We start from the raw sequence: 18,989 nt of genomic DNA on the forward strand, positions 1-18,989 counted from the left end.
TTAGTGGGATTGTTATGTATTTAAAGAAAGCAGGCCCATCAAATGTTGCTAATGTTTTAATCTCCTTCACCCTCAGGATTTAGGTATTTAAGGTAAGTTCTTTTGCTAAGAAAAAAATATTTAATTGTTACAAGAGTAGACCCTGCTTAAAGGGACACTGAACCCAAATTTTTTCTTTTGTGATTCAGATAGAGCATGAAATTTAAGCAACTTTCTAATTTACTCCTATTATCAAATGTTCTTTATTCTCTTGGTATCTTTATTTGAAATGCAAGAATGTAAGTTTAGATGCCGGCCCATTTTTGGTGAACAACCTAGGTTGTCCTTGCTGATTGGTGGATAAGTTCGTCCACCAATCAAAAACTGCTGTCCAGAGTCTGAACCAAGAAAAATCTTAGATGCCTTCTTTTTTATATAAAGATCGCAAGAGAACGAAGAAACATTGATAATAGAAGTAAATTAGAAAGTTGCTTAAAATTGCATGCTCTATCTGAACCACAAAATAATTTTTTTGGGTTCAGTGTCCCTTTAAGTGGAAAAACCCATGCAGCACTTCCTTGGAGCTTCTTCAAATTAAATTAAAATATCGTTCTTGACCAGTGTGAAATTATTGCCACCACTATTGTTCTCACAAGATCTATTTAGTAGAGCATATATAAAATAGATAACAATATGTAATTTTGTAAATAATTCCACCTGCAGATTAAAGCATGGTCTCCCACAGTAATGATATGATAACATTTGTTCTGTTGAAACATTCAGTTGGCAGAACAAATGTCAATGGAAACATTTGCCTCCCTAATGTATCCCATGCCTAATTATTCTTTCAATTAACCTTTAAACGTGAATTAGTTTGCATTAATAATATTACTCTTTCAAACTTTAAATTGCTTCATAGAAACAAGAAGTAGCTCCACTGCTCTAGGCATTGAATACATCAATAACTGAGTGAGAAACACAGAGAGAAGAACTAGAACTATAATATCCAATGAGCCCCAAAGTTCAACAACTATCAAAAGAGCAGAACTTGTAAAAGTGCATCAATTATTATCCTTCAATAAAAAGAGAAACATATGGATCTTGACCACGACAAAAAAAATCTTTGAGTTATTCAATGTTTCATTATGTAGATTTTTGTTAAAAATATTCTCATGATCTTTACTAATGTATTTTACATATGTAGTAATATTGGGTTTTTTAAATAAGCGTCCTTTCAGACATTCCATAAGGTTAGGTAGAATCTGTCATAACTACATGTCCATATGCTTTATCCAAAAGAAGGTCAAGTTGAAGCTGCTTATCCTGCTAAGGTAGTAAAATAAATAGTAAGTCTTGCTAAGTAGTTATGATGGTTTCACACTATATCTTCAAAACATGAATTGATCAACTGCAATACAAATCACCAGGATTATATAGTCTTCCCATATGGCTCTGTCTCTTGAATTCTACTAACACACAATAGCTAATATCATAAATGTGTATACAAAGATATCTAGATATTATCCTTATTTGATCTTTGTATAATGCATCATCTAGCAAAAAAAAAAAATCTTGTGTTAAAGGTACATAAAGTCATTTTTAAAATGTGCTACAGTGCATTTCAAATACAATTAGAAGCTTATTGTCCAATATAGTCATGCATACAAACATTTTATCATATAGTAAGATACAATTAAAGTTATTAAATGAATCTTGTGTTAAGGGTTTGTGTAAGTTGAATTTGAAATAATCAGTAAATACAATGTCAGTATACTAGTTAACATGTTTTGTTAACACAGCTGGCCCTTTCTATCCTCAGCTTCACATATAGATGATAAGTTCTTAAAGCAAAGTATTTTTTTATTTATGTAAGAGAATCCAAAGAGCTGTTTTTTTTTTTTTTTGTTTGTTTTAAACTAAAAAAAATATAGATTCAAAGGGACATTCTGGTCAAAATTTACATGCACATACATGAATTGCATCTTTTAATAGAAACATATTTGCGGTATACATTTATTGGCAAAAATGCTTTGAGTAAAAATGTTTTCACTTTTTTAGTGTTTCCATTTTTCTTTGCATGTGAAGCTAATTACTGCAGCTGCTCAGAGCGCAGTGGGGCTTTTATCATGTCAGCAATTAAAGGGACATGAAACTCCAAATTTTTCTTTCATGGTCTAGCATACAATTTTAAACAGCCACCAATCAGCAGCTCCTGAGCCTATCTAGGTATATTTGAAAAAAGACTAAGAGAAAGAAACAAACTAGATAACAGTTGAAAAATGTACAGTTGTTTAAAATTGCATTCTCTTTCTGAATCCTGAAAGAAAAAAATGTGTTTCCTGTCCCTTTAAAAAAGGAATCATTACTAGATGGTACAAGCACCTTGTGCTGTGTTTAAAATGCTGGTGCACGGTGCATACTTAAATACACATTTGAAACAACTATAGCTTTTATTATAAGCATTTTTGCTAATACATGTATATTACAAAAATGCTTCTATTCATAACTGAAATGCATTCCTGTGGATTCCAATTTTGTCTGGAATGTCCCACTAATAAAAAAAAAGTATTACCTTGCATTGACAGAGAGTGCATTCTGTGCCGTGCTTAATCCAAGTGGAGCCAGTAAAGCGAACCACATTTGTCTCATCCACACAAGTCTTTGTGATGTCATTCCTTATAATATCCGCTTGACAGGGGTCATTAATGCAACGTGGACAGCACTCGCTTTCTGGGACCACACTAAATTCGCAGTCGACTTCTGGACATGGCAGGGGCCAGCAATCTATTTCTCCTTGCTAAAATACACAGACATACAATAAACATAAAGACTGCTTAAAGGACCATTAAATACAGTAGAATTGTAAATCAACAAATACATAATAAAAAGACAATGCAATCCTATAGCACTTACTCTGAATTTCAAATGAGAAGTAGATGTTTTTCTCACAAATTTTAAAGGTAGTTCCATTTCCCTTCCACTGGCATCATGTGACAGCATCAGACAATCACAAAATGCATATAAATATATGTATATACATGTGTATATATAAATATAGTTTAGCAGGTGGAGAGCACTCTCAATTCAAAAAACAGCTTGCCAGGGTGCAAACAGGAAAAACATTGATAAACATTGGCTGGCACTCACTGGTCTTTTAAAAAAATGTGCCTTTATTGTAACGTTTCGGGGACCGTATCCCCTTCCTCAGATAGAGAAACACAGTGAAAAACAAACATTTATAGGACACACATCCAATAAACACAAACCCCACCCCCTAATTAAAACAAAAAAACGCCAAGTAGTAGGTAGTCCTAGCAACATAAACAAACAAATACATTGAACACCCTCAATTCCTCTATTCACTGTAGAGGACAAATTAGTGAATAAAAAACAACATCAAAAGAATGAGAGTGAAGATTAAAAATCAGCCAGAGATCACAGTCACAAGCATCCAATAGATAAGACAAATTAACCTTTTAAAGCCGTTATGCCGTTCCATTCCGTCATAATTAGACTGGGCTTTAAAGCCGTTATGACGGAATGGAACGTCATAACTAACGGCTGTCCTGAAGCCTTCTGTGCTTCAGGGATTTAATCGCGGTCTGGAGGGCGTTCCTAGGATTGTAGGGACGCCCCCCAGATGCGATCCAATAATTGAAATCTCGCGATCGTATGCACGATCGCGTAGTTTCAATTTGTCTACATCGGAACAGTTGTTCCGATGTAGGCACTTTAACCCTGTCACGAAAGGGTTAAACAGGTGAATCCTAAAATTCATACACAGTAAATATTAGGCAGGTACACACGCTAGCGATCAAGTATACTATGTCAGCAAGATACGTGCTGATACAAAATAACCTGGAGTACCTGAAACTTGAGGGAAAAGATGAGGGAAGACAATAGAGAATAGAGTGATAGACACTAACAAACAGTATAGGCACAAAGAGCCTACAGTAGGGGAAACTACATTGTGCTGGGGTGGACAGCGCCAAGGGAATGTAAATACTGAACATCAATAGAACAAATAGATACTGCCAATACACATGCAGTACAAGGAAAAGAATGCATTTAAATTTTTAGCATATAAGCAAATATAGAAAACGATAATAAAAACCTACGTAACTATGCAGGGACTATAAGCCAAGTGTAGGAGAAAATGTGTCATGCACATTATGTGTTGAAACAAATATGGATTAGAACAAATATGAACTAAAGTAAAGGGCTTTTGGACCCCCATATGGGTGGATTAGTAGAGATCCACATGCTCATATAACATAGTGAATGTATGAATTTGATATTAATAAGATGGTAGTGCATAGTAGATGTCCATAATGGTTTGTGAGCTCTCAAAACTGGATCAAATGGACAGACTCATTAAAGAGCAAACTCATTAAAGGAGGCAGTGCCAATCAAGCATGGAATTTAATCTATGTGGCTGTATAGTGTTTAAACAGTATGTCCATCTAGCTTCAATCTGGAGGAGAATCTTATTTCTGTCACCAACACGTCTCAAGGGGGTCGATCAGGACGAACCTGAGGTGGCAACTTGATGATTTACCAGAAAAAATAGGTAGTTTTCTACCGAAGATACATCGACGACCTGTTCATGATATGGACCTCAGTACATGGTTTGAGACGTTGAACCAACTTGACAGCCCGATGAAATTTAAGATCAACCTCCATCAGGAATCAATGGATTTCCTCAACTTGAGAATATACAAGGTTCGGAGGAAATTGGGCACCAGTCTTTACCAAAAACCCACCAATCGAAATTCACTTCTACATGCTACAATTTGCCACCCTGGGGCTCTACTACAGGCCATCCCGCAAGCACAATTAACTAGAGTCATCAGGAATAACAGTGATACCAATAATCAAATCCAACAACTCGAGGCTATGAGCAACAAATTTCTGGTTAGAGGATACCATCTGAGGACCATTAGACAGGCAAGAGAAAAGTGCATGGGTGCTGATCAGATCCGCCCCAGGGATGAGGGGTCAAGTACCAAATATTCCCCTGACTCAAGACTGGCTAGAACGAGCCTACACCAACACTGGCACATCCTGCAAGGGGATCTGAATCTGCCACTCTCTAAATGGGCTCCACCTCGTTTAGGCTATAAAAGGAATACAAGTTTAAGGGACTTGATCATGAAGACCCACCCACCCACTGCTACCAGGATACGACCTGGTTACAACCAAAGAAGATGGGTTGTTATTGTTGCATAGGGTGTACCACGTGCAACTCTATGCTCCCGGGGGCTACGTTCGGACACCCACATAAAAAAAATATACCATCAGCCACCAGCTGACCTGCACAATGAAATACACTGTATATCTGTTAAGCTGTAGTTGTGCCAAATTCTACGTGGGAAAAACTACTGATGACACTCGTACAAGAATGGCAAACCACAGATCAGCGATTAGAGCTGCCATCAAGAACAACAAGAGTGACTAACCTGTCGCAAGACACTTTATGGAAGCTGGCCACAATACAATGGACCTCTGGTTCATCCTGATCGACCATGTTCCCCCCTTGAGATGTGGTGGTGACAGAAATAAGATTCTCCTCCATATTGAAGCTAGATGGACATACCGTTTAAACACTATACAGTCACATGGATTAAATTCCATGCTTGATTGGCACTGCTTCCTTTAATGAGTTTGCTCTTTAATGAGTCTGTCCATTTGATCCAGTTTTGAGAGCTCACGATCCATTCTGGACATCTACTATGCGCTACCATCTTATTAATATCAAATTCATGCATTCACTATTATGTTATATTCTATGAGTGTGTGGATCTCTACAAATCCCCCCATATGGGGGTCCAAGAGCCCTTTACTTTAGTTCATATTTGTTTTAATCCATATTTGTTCCAACACATAATGTGCATGACACATTTTCTCCTACACTTGGCTTATAGTCCCTGTATAGTTATGTAGGCTTTTATTTTTTATTTCTATATTTGCTTACATGCTAAAAATTTAAATGCATTATTTTCCCTGTACTGCATGGGTATTGGCAGTATCTATTTGTTCTATTGATGTGCAGTATTTACATTCCCTTGGTGCTGTCCACCCCGGCACGATGTAGCTTCCCCTACTGTAGGCTCTTTGTGCCTATACTGTTTATTAGTTTCTATCACTCTTTATTCTCTATTGTCTTCCCTCATCTTTTCGCTCTGTGCCATGCTGACAGTGCGTGTCTTGATCGAGCAGAGCAGCTGATACGAGCTCTGTTTCCATAGCTGTTTGTACGCGATGAAGTCACCTGCATCTCTGATCGGACACACTCTGACAGCACGAGAGCTGTTTGGCATCCCTCTGTCTCTGTTTTTGCACAAAATAAGTTTCAGGTACTCCAGGTTATTTTGTATCAGCACATATCTTGCTGACATAGTATACTTGATTGCTAGCTTGTGTACCTGCCTAATGTTTACTGTGTATGAATTTTAGGATTCACCTGTTTAATTTGTCATATCTATTGGATGCTTGCGACTGTAATCTCTGGCTGATTTTTAATCTTCACTCTCATTCATTTGATGTTGTTTTATGTTCACTAATTTGTCCTCTACAGTGAATAGAGGAATTGAGGGTGTTCAATTTATTTGTTTGTTTACTTGTGTTGCTAGGACTACCACTTGGCATTATTTTTTTTAATTAGGTGGTGTGGTTTGTGTTTATTGGATGTGTGTCCTATAAATGTTTGTTTTTCACTGTGTTTCTCTGTTTGAGGAAGGGGATATGGTTCCTGAAACGTTACAATAAAGGCACGTTTTTGAAAAGACCAGTGAGTGCAAGCCATTGTTTATTGAGATATATATATATATATAAATTTAAAGTATACAGACCACAGGCAAACTTCTGTATTTCTTTATTCTGATGACGTTTCGAGAATCTCCCCTTCCTCGAAACGTCAACAGAATAAAGAAATACGGAAGTTTGTCTGAAACCCATAGAGTGTGGTTTGTATACTTTCTATCTATCGTCCCTGCCTTCACCTTGGTTGTCATTATTTTTGTTTAGTGATATTGCAGTTTCTACCATTTCTGGATATATATATATTTAGACGGTGTGTGTGTATATATATATATATATATATATATATTTTTTTTTTTATTTAGACGGTGTATATGCATATATATATATATAATATATATATATATATATATATATATATATTTATACGGTGTGTTATATATATATATATATATATATACAGTATACACATATATAGACACTGAAATCTTGCACATGCTCAGTTGCAGCTGGTGCCTCAGAAAGTAAATGTGTGCTTATAAAAAAATGGTGAACATTTTGATAATAAGTCAATTGGGAAGTTGATTAAAATTGAGCGCTGTATCTAAACACATTTAAGTAATAGTTAACTCTCCCCTTTATAAAAACAGATCTGGAATGTTAGTGATATTTTAGATGGAGTTAAATGTAATGAAGATGCGCTATAGCTTACTTTCTAATATAGCTCTGAAATTCAAAATCCCTGCGCTCCCGACCGCCCAAAGGTTTTAATTGTTCTCCAATCAATGCTCTAGCCTTAAGGCACTTTTGTTGTAGCTAAAGAACAATTCAAATTGTTAAGTCACAGAGAACTGCTAATGTAGTTTAATGGATATGTGGAAAAAGAAAATGCTTTAATAAGTTAGAGCATTTTTTTTTGTATTATTTCTTGCATATAGGTATGTTTTTAAAAGTCAACATGACAACATGATTAAAGTCAGCTCATGAGCATAAATGCACTACTGGGACCTAGATGAAAACACTTGGTGAGTGTATAGTCACAAATCACCAGCTAGCTGAGGATATGTACATCTTCTTTTCAGCAAAGGATACCAAATATGATAACAGAAGTCAATTTAAAAGTGTCTTGAAATGACATGTTCTCTCTATAATGCAAGTTTAATTTGTCTTTCCTATCTGTTTCAAAGCCCTATGCAGTCATAGGCTGAAAAAGCTTTTCTGGTTGGCAATGCAAAATACAAAGAAATGGCTGTATGAAATTTTTAACTAAAAAGACTATGCTATAAGATTCTTGAAACTAATGAGAGCAGAAGCTATGAATGGTTAAGTGGTCATTTCTTGACTCACCAAACATCTGCACTGCTGACAGTTCTGCACCCATGTATCGCCACTTTTATAGGTAAACTCGCCGCTCTGATGCAAGCATTGGCTGCTGAGTCTCGGATCACATTCAGGACAACAAAAGAGATCTACAGTAGGATTCTCACAGTCACACACCATCCTCCGGCACATTACTAGCCCAGTCTGAAATATTAAAAAAAGCAAAACAAGATTTCTATTTGTCCAAGCAGGAAAATAAAAAAGTTAAATGGTAAAACAATATGTAATAGAGCACAGAACAGATTTATTCTGTGTAGTGATTGAAAGATTAATAAACAAATTCATTTATTCCTTTAAATTGAAGTCAATACAATGTAAATTAAATAACTATTCATGCTTAATTAAAGGGCTCAATACTATTTTTTTCTCTTCTTTTTAAAAGAGAATGTTTCAAAGTGTATTACAAAGCTTTATTTTTTTTAAAATAATTAATATTCTTGTGATGAATAAACCATTTTCCGAGGACTCAGTTACATTTTCTGTTAATTTTGCCTTCATTTCAAAAAGCTTTTACTTATTTGTACACAAGAGAGTTAACTGATTTTTGCCACAAATAATTAACTCAACACCTTATACATTACCATAACATTCAACTTTTTGTTTCCAAAGGCTCGTGGAGCAGTTTGTTAGTGGTCTGGGGCGGAGGTGAGGCAGTCTGTGAGTAATAACAGTCTGAAGGTGTAGCAAAGATGTCCAAAATAACAGCTGGATATTTATGGGGAAATTGGTGCAACCAGGACATGTAAAAAAAGAGGGAACGTGTCCCAGAGCACACACTGGTACAATTCTGCAAAATGCAGTAGGTTGATCTTTCTGTATTTATAGTATTTGTTGGGGAGGGGGGGCATGAAACAAGCATTTTCATAATTCATACAATTTTAATCAAGTTCCCTCTTTACTTGTATTATAACATTTGCTTAATTCTCTAGGTATGTTTTGTTAAGAAGCAGTAATGCATTACTGAAAACTAGCTGAACACATCAGGTAAGCCAATGACATGAGGCATATTTGTGCAGCCACCAATCAGCATCTTGCTCCCTGTAATGCATTGCTACTCCTGGGCCTACTTGGGTATGCTTTTCATTAAAGGATAGCAAGAGGATTAAGTAAATTAGAGAATAGAGGTAAAGTGAAAAGTTGTTTAAAACTGTGTCTGAATCATAAAAGTGTATTTTTTTTTACTTTACTGGCAATTTAAATGATTATTATTATTTACTACTTTGTTTAGATTGGAAAAATTAGTTGTTCACCTTAAAGTGACACTAAACATCTTGCAAATTACAATATATTTCTGCTGTCTTGCAATAGAATAACATTTCAGTCAAGTGTAAACATTTTAAAAGCAAATTAACACCTTGTTTGCTGTACTTGTTTAAAATAGGCAAAGTCCTCCCACCTCCTGCACCATTTGGAAGAGCCAATTCAGACTTGTTACTGATATTTTTTGGTTTTAAGGTTTTGTTTTTTGTTTTACTAATTTGCAGTTTGTTTTAAAACCCCATCTCATTTGTTCTGCTGTGGTCAGTTATGGACAACTATAAATGAGCTACTACATTAATCAAACAATCTCTGAGTAAAACGGAGCAGTGTTAGGCTTATGTAAAGTCTGGCGTATACATTCCTATTTCTCGCAGGGATTGGAAATCCCATAATTACAGAGTTGAATTATGGGAAAAGGGGGTAAAATAAATAAATTAAGTACATTGTAATTTTTTTTACTACATTAACATTTTATATTACAATCTCAGAGTATATTTCAGATTCCTTTATAATGTTTACGGTGTTATTGAATAATAGCACATACAGTATAGGGCTAGATTACAAATGGAGCGCTAATTTAACCGTAAATATTTTATAACTCCTTATAAAACTGTATTATGGAAAGTGTTAATATCCACTTTGAGGTAAAGACATTCTCACATACACCTGTACAGGTATAGGTACAAATCAACCATTAGAAGATGGTTAATTCACCTCAGAGGGAAAGGAAAAAGGTGCAGAATATTTGCCTTAATAGATTATCCCTGCACTACTGGAGAGCGGTAATACCATTTTCCGGTGATAGAACTAAATGTTTTAGCCCACTATATGCTATCATGGAGGCGTTTCCTGGTGTAAAAATCTATATTTTAGCACACAATGCCTTACAAGAGAGTGTTAAGGCTGTTTTCCAGTGCAGGAAATTCATTTTTAGCACAGGTATACGTAAGAATGTCTGAGTTAAATCTTCAGTGGAACTAGAGAGCAAGAAAGTAGGTTTAGATATTCCTAAAGTGACAGGGGTCAAATATATAGAATTATATTTAAATTGTCAAATTGTGGCCATACTGCTTTAATAAAGTGTGCTATGTGTGTGTATATATGTTCCCAGCCTATTGTAATCATATGTACATGTTCATGCTAATAACCGCGGACTATGAAGGCGCATTGTACATATCTGTGATCACCTTCATCTACTCTGCTTACTTCAGCTGCAGGTGACTGCTTTCAGTGTAAAGACCTATCTGAGATAGTGTAAGCACAGTGTCAAGGATCTAACAGGTAATAGCACACTTTAAACCAGAGGACTGGCAGATAAATACGAATTAATCTTCCCCTCTGCCCTTTGTAGGCACTCTGAGGAGGAAATTGGGTCTCAGATCAGTTAGAGAACCCCTAATAATGACGTTTAGACAGCACTTGAGAATTCCCCTCACTCCATCTTGGGGGTGTAAAATTTAACTGAGGCATTCTGGCCTAGTGAGAGGAATTAAAGCTCTGGAATGTTGGGGCATTTGCCCCTCCTAGTAGACTAGAGTGTAATCCCATATGTAATAATCTCATGGACTCTTACCATTTTAAAAAATAAATATTTTTTATTAGCTATTCAACAGGGTTCTGTAGAATATATATATTAAACAGACTTTAATGCCCCTTTGAGAAAGAACAACAATTGCTTTTTTGATACCAGAGCTATGAGAAATATTGTCTTTATTTAGAATAAAGTATATGTTACAAACCTGACATGAGCAAACAGAGCACCGGTCATTCTCCAATACCCAAATCTGCCCATTGTGCTTAATCTTTCCTTCATGTACACAATCTCCAGAGCAATTTTTGCCATGTGGACAACGACAGTCAAACCCACCGTCCAAATTAAAGCACACAGTATCATTGCTGCAGCTGTGCCTTCCAGTAGCACATTCATCAATATCTACAAAAAAATCATGTAACATCCATTTAGTTTACTGGTCCTTGCAAATGTCAAAATAATAAATATTTTACAACTGCATAGTAATAATTTGTATTTACCTTTTCTTTTAAATGTGATATTCAATATCATAGTAGAAACTAATAATAATAAACAATTAAATTAATAAGCTATATCTCATACTCTATAATATTATTTTTATGAAAAGTAATATTCTACACAGTGTAAACAAGACTATATGAAACTTTCTGGCAATGTACCCAAAATTAGAATGATACAGAGCTGATGAAAGATAGATAGACCGATACATAGATATAGAATGAAAATAACGACGTGTATAATAGTATTATAGTGTAGAGTGTATTTGCATAGTACTTTGTTACCTTTGCTGTTATATATATTAGGAAAATCTCTCAAATGAGTCTCCTAAATCATTGTTATATTATTCTCTGTAGAATTCACTAAAATTCACTCGCTTTTTTATTCTTTAAAGTAATAACTCAATATAACAGGGGAATTGGTGCAGGGTTTTCCAGTACATCTTAAACTGATATCTAAATAGGAACTCTGGGGCATCTCAAATGTCTGTTATTTGTTTGCTATATTTATAGAGAATCAATAAAAGATAATACAACCCATAAATTAAGGATTTTAGTCAATATAATGACAAGCTTTCATATAAAAATAGAGAAATCAGTCAAACGCTGGGTCTGGTACAACACATATATTTGTCAAACGAAAATCCTAAATGCATGGAATAATTTTGGTCTAGTCATTAATTTGAGGTCAATTGCATGTCTCACATTAATAATATTCATTTGACGCCAGCTGTTTTGTGTGTTTACATGCTATTTGCAAAATCATGTAACAAAAGGTTGTTTCGATGATATTCTGAGAATTATTTTTAATATAATTTAGAACATATTGAACTTAGTATACTGCGTCTTCCCATGCATTGTAATTAGTTTAATTTAATACCAGATTTTGGTAGCAGAAAGACTTTCCAGGAAGAACCCTTTAAATGCATTCAGTGAAATAAAACTTTGCAAGTTAGACTCATTAAAGGAACGTGGAAGGGAAGAATTAATTTGAATCCATGACACCATAAATAAGCATTTCATATCACTGTAAAAAAAACATTATTGTTGTTAAATATAATATCACACAATATCCATTGTTGGCCCTCCACAAGTAAATTTTTCTAACTTTATAGTTTAATGGATACAGCCAATTAGCACTGCATCGACCAAATGCAGCCATGTTGTGTCATGTGTACTTCAGTATTTTGCTAGTTACCAGTGGGGAATAGGGAATCACTGACATGGATTGTGCACACAGCCCATTACATGTTTGAGATCCTACCACAGGCAAAAAATAAAAATCAACAGAGAATTCCATTGTTATAATGAGCAATTTGTGGTCAACTCAAAAGGTAAAAATTATAATGAGCAAAATCTTTTTTTTTATTATTTATTTATTTTTTCTACTTACAGAATCTCATGCATGCAACATCCTGTCAAGATAAAGTGAGTGAAGCGCTTTGTGTATACGCACAGATTACTACCCTGTTCCCCAATGGCATCTAGCAAGGAGCACAGACGCGTCTTATTCTGACCACAGAGAGATGACCACACCAGTTGAACAATTAAGTAAAAGAAAACAACATCAAATACATTCATGGAATCCTTATACAAAACATGATTAACGTGATAAATTAAATTAAGGATCTAAGTCCTATGTATTTATATTATGTTTAGTAACATTAAAAAAACAGTCTATAGGGATTTTTATAGAAAAATTGTACTAAGGTTTAATATAATAAACACAATTGATTTCCCATTAGTGTTAGGAAACAGAAAAGTCTTTCATTTATTTTTTAAATAAGTCCAAAGAGAGGATATGATTTTACTCTGAGAACTGATTCTGTGTTGTGTGTTTTCCTGAATTCATAAGGAACTGAAACAAGTCTCTAGGTTGTCATTCATTCTGTATTTAAAGCTTTGTCAATAAGATGTCAATAGGTAATTTTAGTTATTCTGAAAACATGTCTGGGTGATGAGAACATTTTACATGACTATATTTAAAGGGACAGTAAACATTAAAAAATGGACCATCAAACTTCCTGTTTTATGTGATGTTTCAAACATGCAGCAGATAATTAGGTTTTCAGCATGCCAAGTCAAAGATATAGTTTCTATAACAACTTTTAAATCAAGGTAAACATTCACCTTGTACAAAGTAAAAAAATAAATATAAAAAAATATATAATTTTGTAATATTAAAAAATGATCTCACAGTAATTATTTTTGACCAGTTGTAATTTCTTTATTTTTTTGTTTTATTTTTTTGCCATAAGCCATGCAATTCCAAGGTGATTGTTCATTAAAAAAGGAATTACCAGTCCAGTACTTTTTATTTTTATTTATTTAGAGAAATGAGGAGGAGCTCAGGTTTGCAATTACATTAAATTGTTACTGTTGCACCTAAAAAGTCATGCTATACTTGAGCATGGAGAAACTAATTCATATTAGAGAAAAACAAACAAACAAACATGCACACAAGACTGAACATATGTAATATGGTTAAAGGTATTGTGTATATTTAAAAGGGGCACTATAATATATTTTTAATGTGTTTCCAATGATCTGTAATAGCAGCTCCAGAATAATAATAAATCTATAGAATATTGCTTGTTTATTTTTGTATTGGATATAGTTCATTTTGCTAATTGAAGTCATCACTCAAGAGCATACCCATTTAAATGGCTGCGCCTACAGGAAGCACAGTCATTTCACTCTCTCTATACACAAAAGCCAATGCTTAGGTACTGAATTTTGTATTATGGGTGGTGGTTTCAGTGAACAATTGCAAGAATAAATCTAAAGCTGCATAATAAACAAGTGTGATATCAAAAGGATATAGTAAAAGTCCAAAATACAAAAAGCCATCTGTGTAACGTGGTTCTCCCAAAAAAAGGAAATACCATCTTCAATTCAAGAGAAGCACTTTAAAAAGCCAAATTTGTATTCACATTTGTTGGAGCAAAATATGCTCTATTTTTCAAAGTGGATCCCTCATACAAACTATTGTCAAACTACAGAACGGGTGTTGCCTAGATCACTTGATATACCCGGACTGACCTAGCAAGAAGCACATAGAAGTGATGTACTTCAGTGGCTGCAGAGGAACATTGGATTTTGGGGATTGGGCTAAATATACCCTTATGTAACTACTATAGTCCCTCACTATACAACATTTTATTTGTTATTACTTTGTTTTAAATATTTATATCCACTAACCGGCTAAATGTGTTTGGCTTCTGGGGCAGGCAGCGCATTAAGCCTTGAATCATATGATCCACTTTGAAAAATAGAGCATATTTTGCTCCAACAAATGTGAGTACAATTATGTCTTTTTGAAGTGCTTCTTCTCTTTAATTAAAGACAATATTACACTATTGTTTTTTGTTTTTTTTGGAGAACCACGTTTCACAGAGGGCTGTTTGAATTGAGTGTTTTTATTTTACTATATCCTTCAGATATCACACTTGTTTATTATCGGTACATACCAAAAAGAGAGAAAATTCAGGAATTCGATCTAGTTCCTGAAAATATAGAGGGGGAATTCAGCATTCTTTTGAACATTTTATTAGCAAATTTCAACACAATTTTTTTTTATTACCTTGTTTATTATCAATTTTTTGGTGTAATTATTCCCCTTGAATTCACAAATATAAAGCTGCAATTTTAATTTACAAAATTGCAGCTGATATAACAAGTTATTATGAAACATATTAAATTATATTCATTTACAGTGTCCCTTAAAAATGCAAACCTTCTATATTTTTTCATATTGTATAAATTAATAAGAAAATACATTTTTATGAGTAAAGAAGAATATTAAATATATTTAAACTGACTTTTCCTGTTAAATTGTGATGCTGAGCAGGTAGACAAATGAGTGCTGAATAACAGAAATTAAGCAGTGAAATTCTACTTTATTCCAGATGTCACCATTAAGCACAAAGATAGTGAAAACAAATGTTTGATACTTAAGGATGAATTAATCATATATTTTTTCATATGTGAAATCTATATTCCATGGGAAATGGGATAGAAAAGGCAAATTAGTTTACAAGGAATAATAGATTGCAGACATACTATTAGCATTACAAATCAATATATTATCTTAATGCATACAACCCCTGGCATTTTGATCTATAATGAGATATTTCTCAAGGTGAAAAATGCCTGTTACTGACATATATTAATTGCATAGTACTTCCCTTGTTTAATAGCTCTTTGGTTTGTTAAATGCTGATGTCAGCTTTAGTGAGGTCCCTATAAAATCAATTTAAGCAAAGGGACATTTTAAAAAATAAATATATATGGCATTGTTGGATACAATTAATATAAAAAAATATTTTCTTGTATTCCCCCTCCCCCCTTAAATATAGTTTAAACATAGATTTGGTTATGATATATTAAATATTATTTTCAAAAATATTATCAAAGCAAAAACAAACACAATTTCCTATTTATATTAAATGGGCAGTGTCCTATAAAATTGTATCTCCTTTAATCTCTTCCCAATGATCCATTTTACTTGTTGAGTCTATTAAAATGTTTAGAAATTGCATCTTTACATTTATTTTGTAATTTGAAATAGCTGCTTTTGCCCGAAACTGATACATATACGGAAAATGTCAATACTGTGTTTGTATTCTTTATAGAAAAGCTTTGTAAGCAAGTGATAGCAGAATATATCTATCGCTCAGTTAGAGGTGGGTGGGAAAGATGGGTACTATAATGTGTTGGTTTTATATCAAAAAGACACTGGAATCTTTTAGGAATACTATATTCGGCTTTACTTATACAGATGCAACAGCAGCATTTAGAACATACCACAGTAAAACAGTATTCATCACACATAGAGAGGAGAAAACAATAGAGAAAAAGAACACAACTTCCTTCCTGTTGGTGAATGATCAAGTTCACAGATATAAACAATTATTCATCTAAACTGAACATCGCCATCTACCGCCTTAATGTTGTTTATACATGTGGTACAGTACATGCTGTTGTATTTCACAACACCCCTTCTCAATGGCATGTACATAATTATACTATATTCAGTTTCTTTTGAAGAAAAAAATGACGTTTCTTTGGCAACGGTTTAGTCAGCGCATCTGCATTCATCTCTTCTGATGGGCAATATTGAATGTCAATAATGCCTTGTTCTTGCATATCCCTGAGCAAATGATATTTTACATTAATGTCCTTGGTTTGAGGATAGACTCTGATTGTGTCAACTTTATACACCCTTGGTTGTCTTGAATGATTGGTATGGGTTTAGACACAGCCAGTCCCATATCTAGTAGAAGTTGACAAACTTGCTTCTTGACATGCATGTGCTGCAGCTATATATTCCGCTTCAGTTGAAGAGAGTGCAACAGTCACTTGTTTTCGACTAGACCAACTTCTTGTTCCTTCTCCATACTGGAAGATGTAACCACTTGTAGACTTGTGGTCAGTGGTAACTCCGGCCCAATCAGGATCAACCTATCCAATTTGTTTTGGGTTTGATGCTGCTAGCAGTCGCATCTTCATCCGAATTGTTCCTTTTAGGTACTGTATCACCCTCTTTACTGCATTCCAGTCACGTTAACATGGTGTCGCAACTTTTCTACAAAGTATACGCACTGCTGCGGCAATGTCTGGTCTTGACACAAGGACAATGTATAGCAATTTTCCAATTGTCCTGCGGTAATTGGCATTATTGGGTAACAAGTTTTCTATTCTGTTGTTTTTCAGGTAATCTAGTTCCATAGGTGTTTTCACTTCTTTTGCATCTTGCATGTGAAACTGTTCTGCTATTTCCAGATAGCTTCAATCCTCTTCCCTCTCTATTTGGATTCCTAGATAATGAGTGATGTTCCCTAGTTCTTTAATTTCAAAGTTCTGTTTCAGTATGTGAACTATTCGGTCGTAATCCCCTTCTTGTTCAAAACAAGTTATGATGTCATCAACATAAATTAGGATGTATATCCATTTGTTTTCTTGATGCCTTAAATATAAACATGGATCTGCTTTGCTTCTTGAGAATCCTTCTTTCATGAGTACTTTGTTCACTTTTTCATTCCACATTCTCGCAGCTTGCTTTAGTCCATAGACGCTCTTTTGAAGTTTACATACAAGGTTCTGTCCCTTCTCAAATCCAGGTGGCTGTTCCATGTAGAGATCCTCCTTGATGTCTCTGTATAGGAAAGCAGTTTTGACGTCCAGGTGCCTCACTTGCATTCCCTTTCTGGCTGCAATGCTAAGGAGCTCTCTGATGGTGAAGTGCTTTACAACTGGAGCGAATGTTTCATCACAATCTTCTCCAAATTTCTGTGAGTATCCCTTTGCAACTAATCTTGCCTTGTGTCTGTGAATATTTCCTTCTGCATCATATTTTACTTTAAAGGTCCATTTGCTTCCAATAGTTTTGCAACCAGGGGGAGCTCAGTAAGTGTCTTCTTCAGCTGCCTTTCTCCATTGATTGGTTTCCCTTTTTGGCAAATTTTCAATATCTTCCCAGGATGTTGGTTCGGCTGTTCCATGTGTTTAATGATGTATGACAGCTTGCGGGGTGGTATCCCTTTCATCACCCGAGTCAAGTTTCTGATTTCTGGTTGATCAGTGGGTTCTACTGATTTGTGAGTAGCTAATTTTTCTATTGTAAGCTCCATTTCTTTTTCTGCCTCCTGCACAGCTTTACTTTGCTCAGCATCTCTTGCTGGTTCAGTGGACCGTTTCTCTTCATGGCTTTCAAGGGACATTTTTTCTGATGTGTGGCTTTCATCAAAATAAACACTGTGGCTTATTGTGATCTTGTTTGACTTTGGGTGAATGATTCTATATCCCTTACTTTGTTCACTTTAGCCCACCATAATGCCTTATATGGCAGTGTTCTTTAATTTGGAGCATTTCTCACTTGGAACATAGACGTATGCTTCACATCCAAACACTCTAATATGCCCCATACTAGGTTTCGATCCATTCCACATTTCATATGGGGTACTTTCAATAGTTTTTGATGGTAGCCTGTTCTGTAAGTATGTTGCAGTCATTATTGCTTCACCCCAGTACTGGTAAGGTAAATTAGCATCTGAAAGCATGCATCTGGCCATTTCTATGAGGGTGCGATTTTTCCTTTCTGCAACACCATTTTGCTCAGGAGTGTATGGTACAGTTGTTTGGTGAAGAATACTTTGTTTCTTTAGGTATGACTCCACTTCCTTACTCATATATTCCTCTTCATTGTTGGTACGTGTTATTCCTGGTTTCTGTTGTAATTTGTTGCTGAATGTAGCTATAAATTCTTGAAGTTTCTCTGATGTCTCGCTTTTGTGCTTCATCAGATATGTTGTTGTGTACCTGGAATAATCATCTATGAAGGTCAGTAAATATCTGTTCCAGCCAGGTGTGGGGGTTTTCATTGGTCCACACATGTCACTGTGTATGAGTTCCATGGGGTAAGTGTTTTTTCTTTGACTGGTCTGTGGAAGTGGGGTACGTGTGACCTTTGCTTTGATACAACATGTGCACTCCATGAGCATGTGGCAAGGCAATATTATCATGTCTTCTGATAAACCTCCCTTTGCAAGTTCCTTTATGGCTTCTGTGTTTCGATGCCCTAA

The 18,989-nt window shown here is 34.9% G+C and overlaps 1 protein-coding gene across 1 annotated transcript in view; it reads right to left on the bottom strand.

Moving 5' to 3' along the window:
• Positions 1-875: 875 nt before the first annotated feature.
• NELL2 (neural EGFL like 2) overlaps positions 876-18,989 on the bottom strand; it is a 556,616-nt gene continuing 538,502 nt past the window's right edge. Inside the window, exons 17-20 of the mRNA XM_053719205.1 lie at positions 11,118-11,311; positions 8,086-8,262; positions 2,552-2,776; positions 876-944 (exon numbers count right to left, since the gene is read on the bottom strand). Coding sequence (XP_053575180.1) covers positions 876-944; positions 2,552-2,776; positions 8,086-8,262; positions 11,118-11,311 — 665 coding nt within the window. The remainder of the gene's footprint in view (positions 945-2,551; positions 2,777-8,085; positions 8,263-11,117; positions 11,312-18,989) is intronic.

The sequence above is a fragment of the Bombina bombina genome, chromosome 6, assembly GCF_027579735.1.
Source record: "Bombina bombina isolate aBomBom1 chromosome 6, aBomBom1.pri, whole genome shotgun sequence".
Lineage (NCBI taxonomy): Eukaryota > Metazoa > Chordata > Amphibia > Anura > Bombinatoridae > Bombina > Bombina bombina.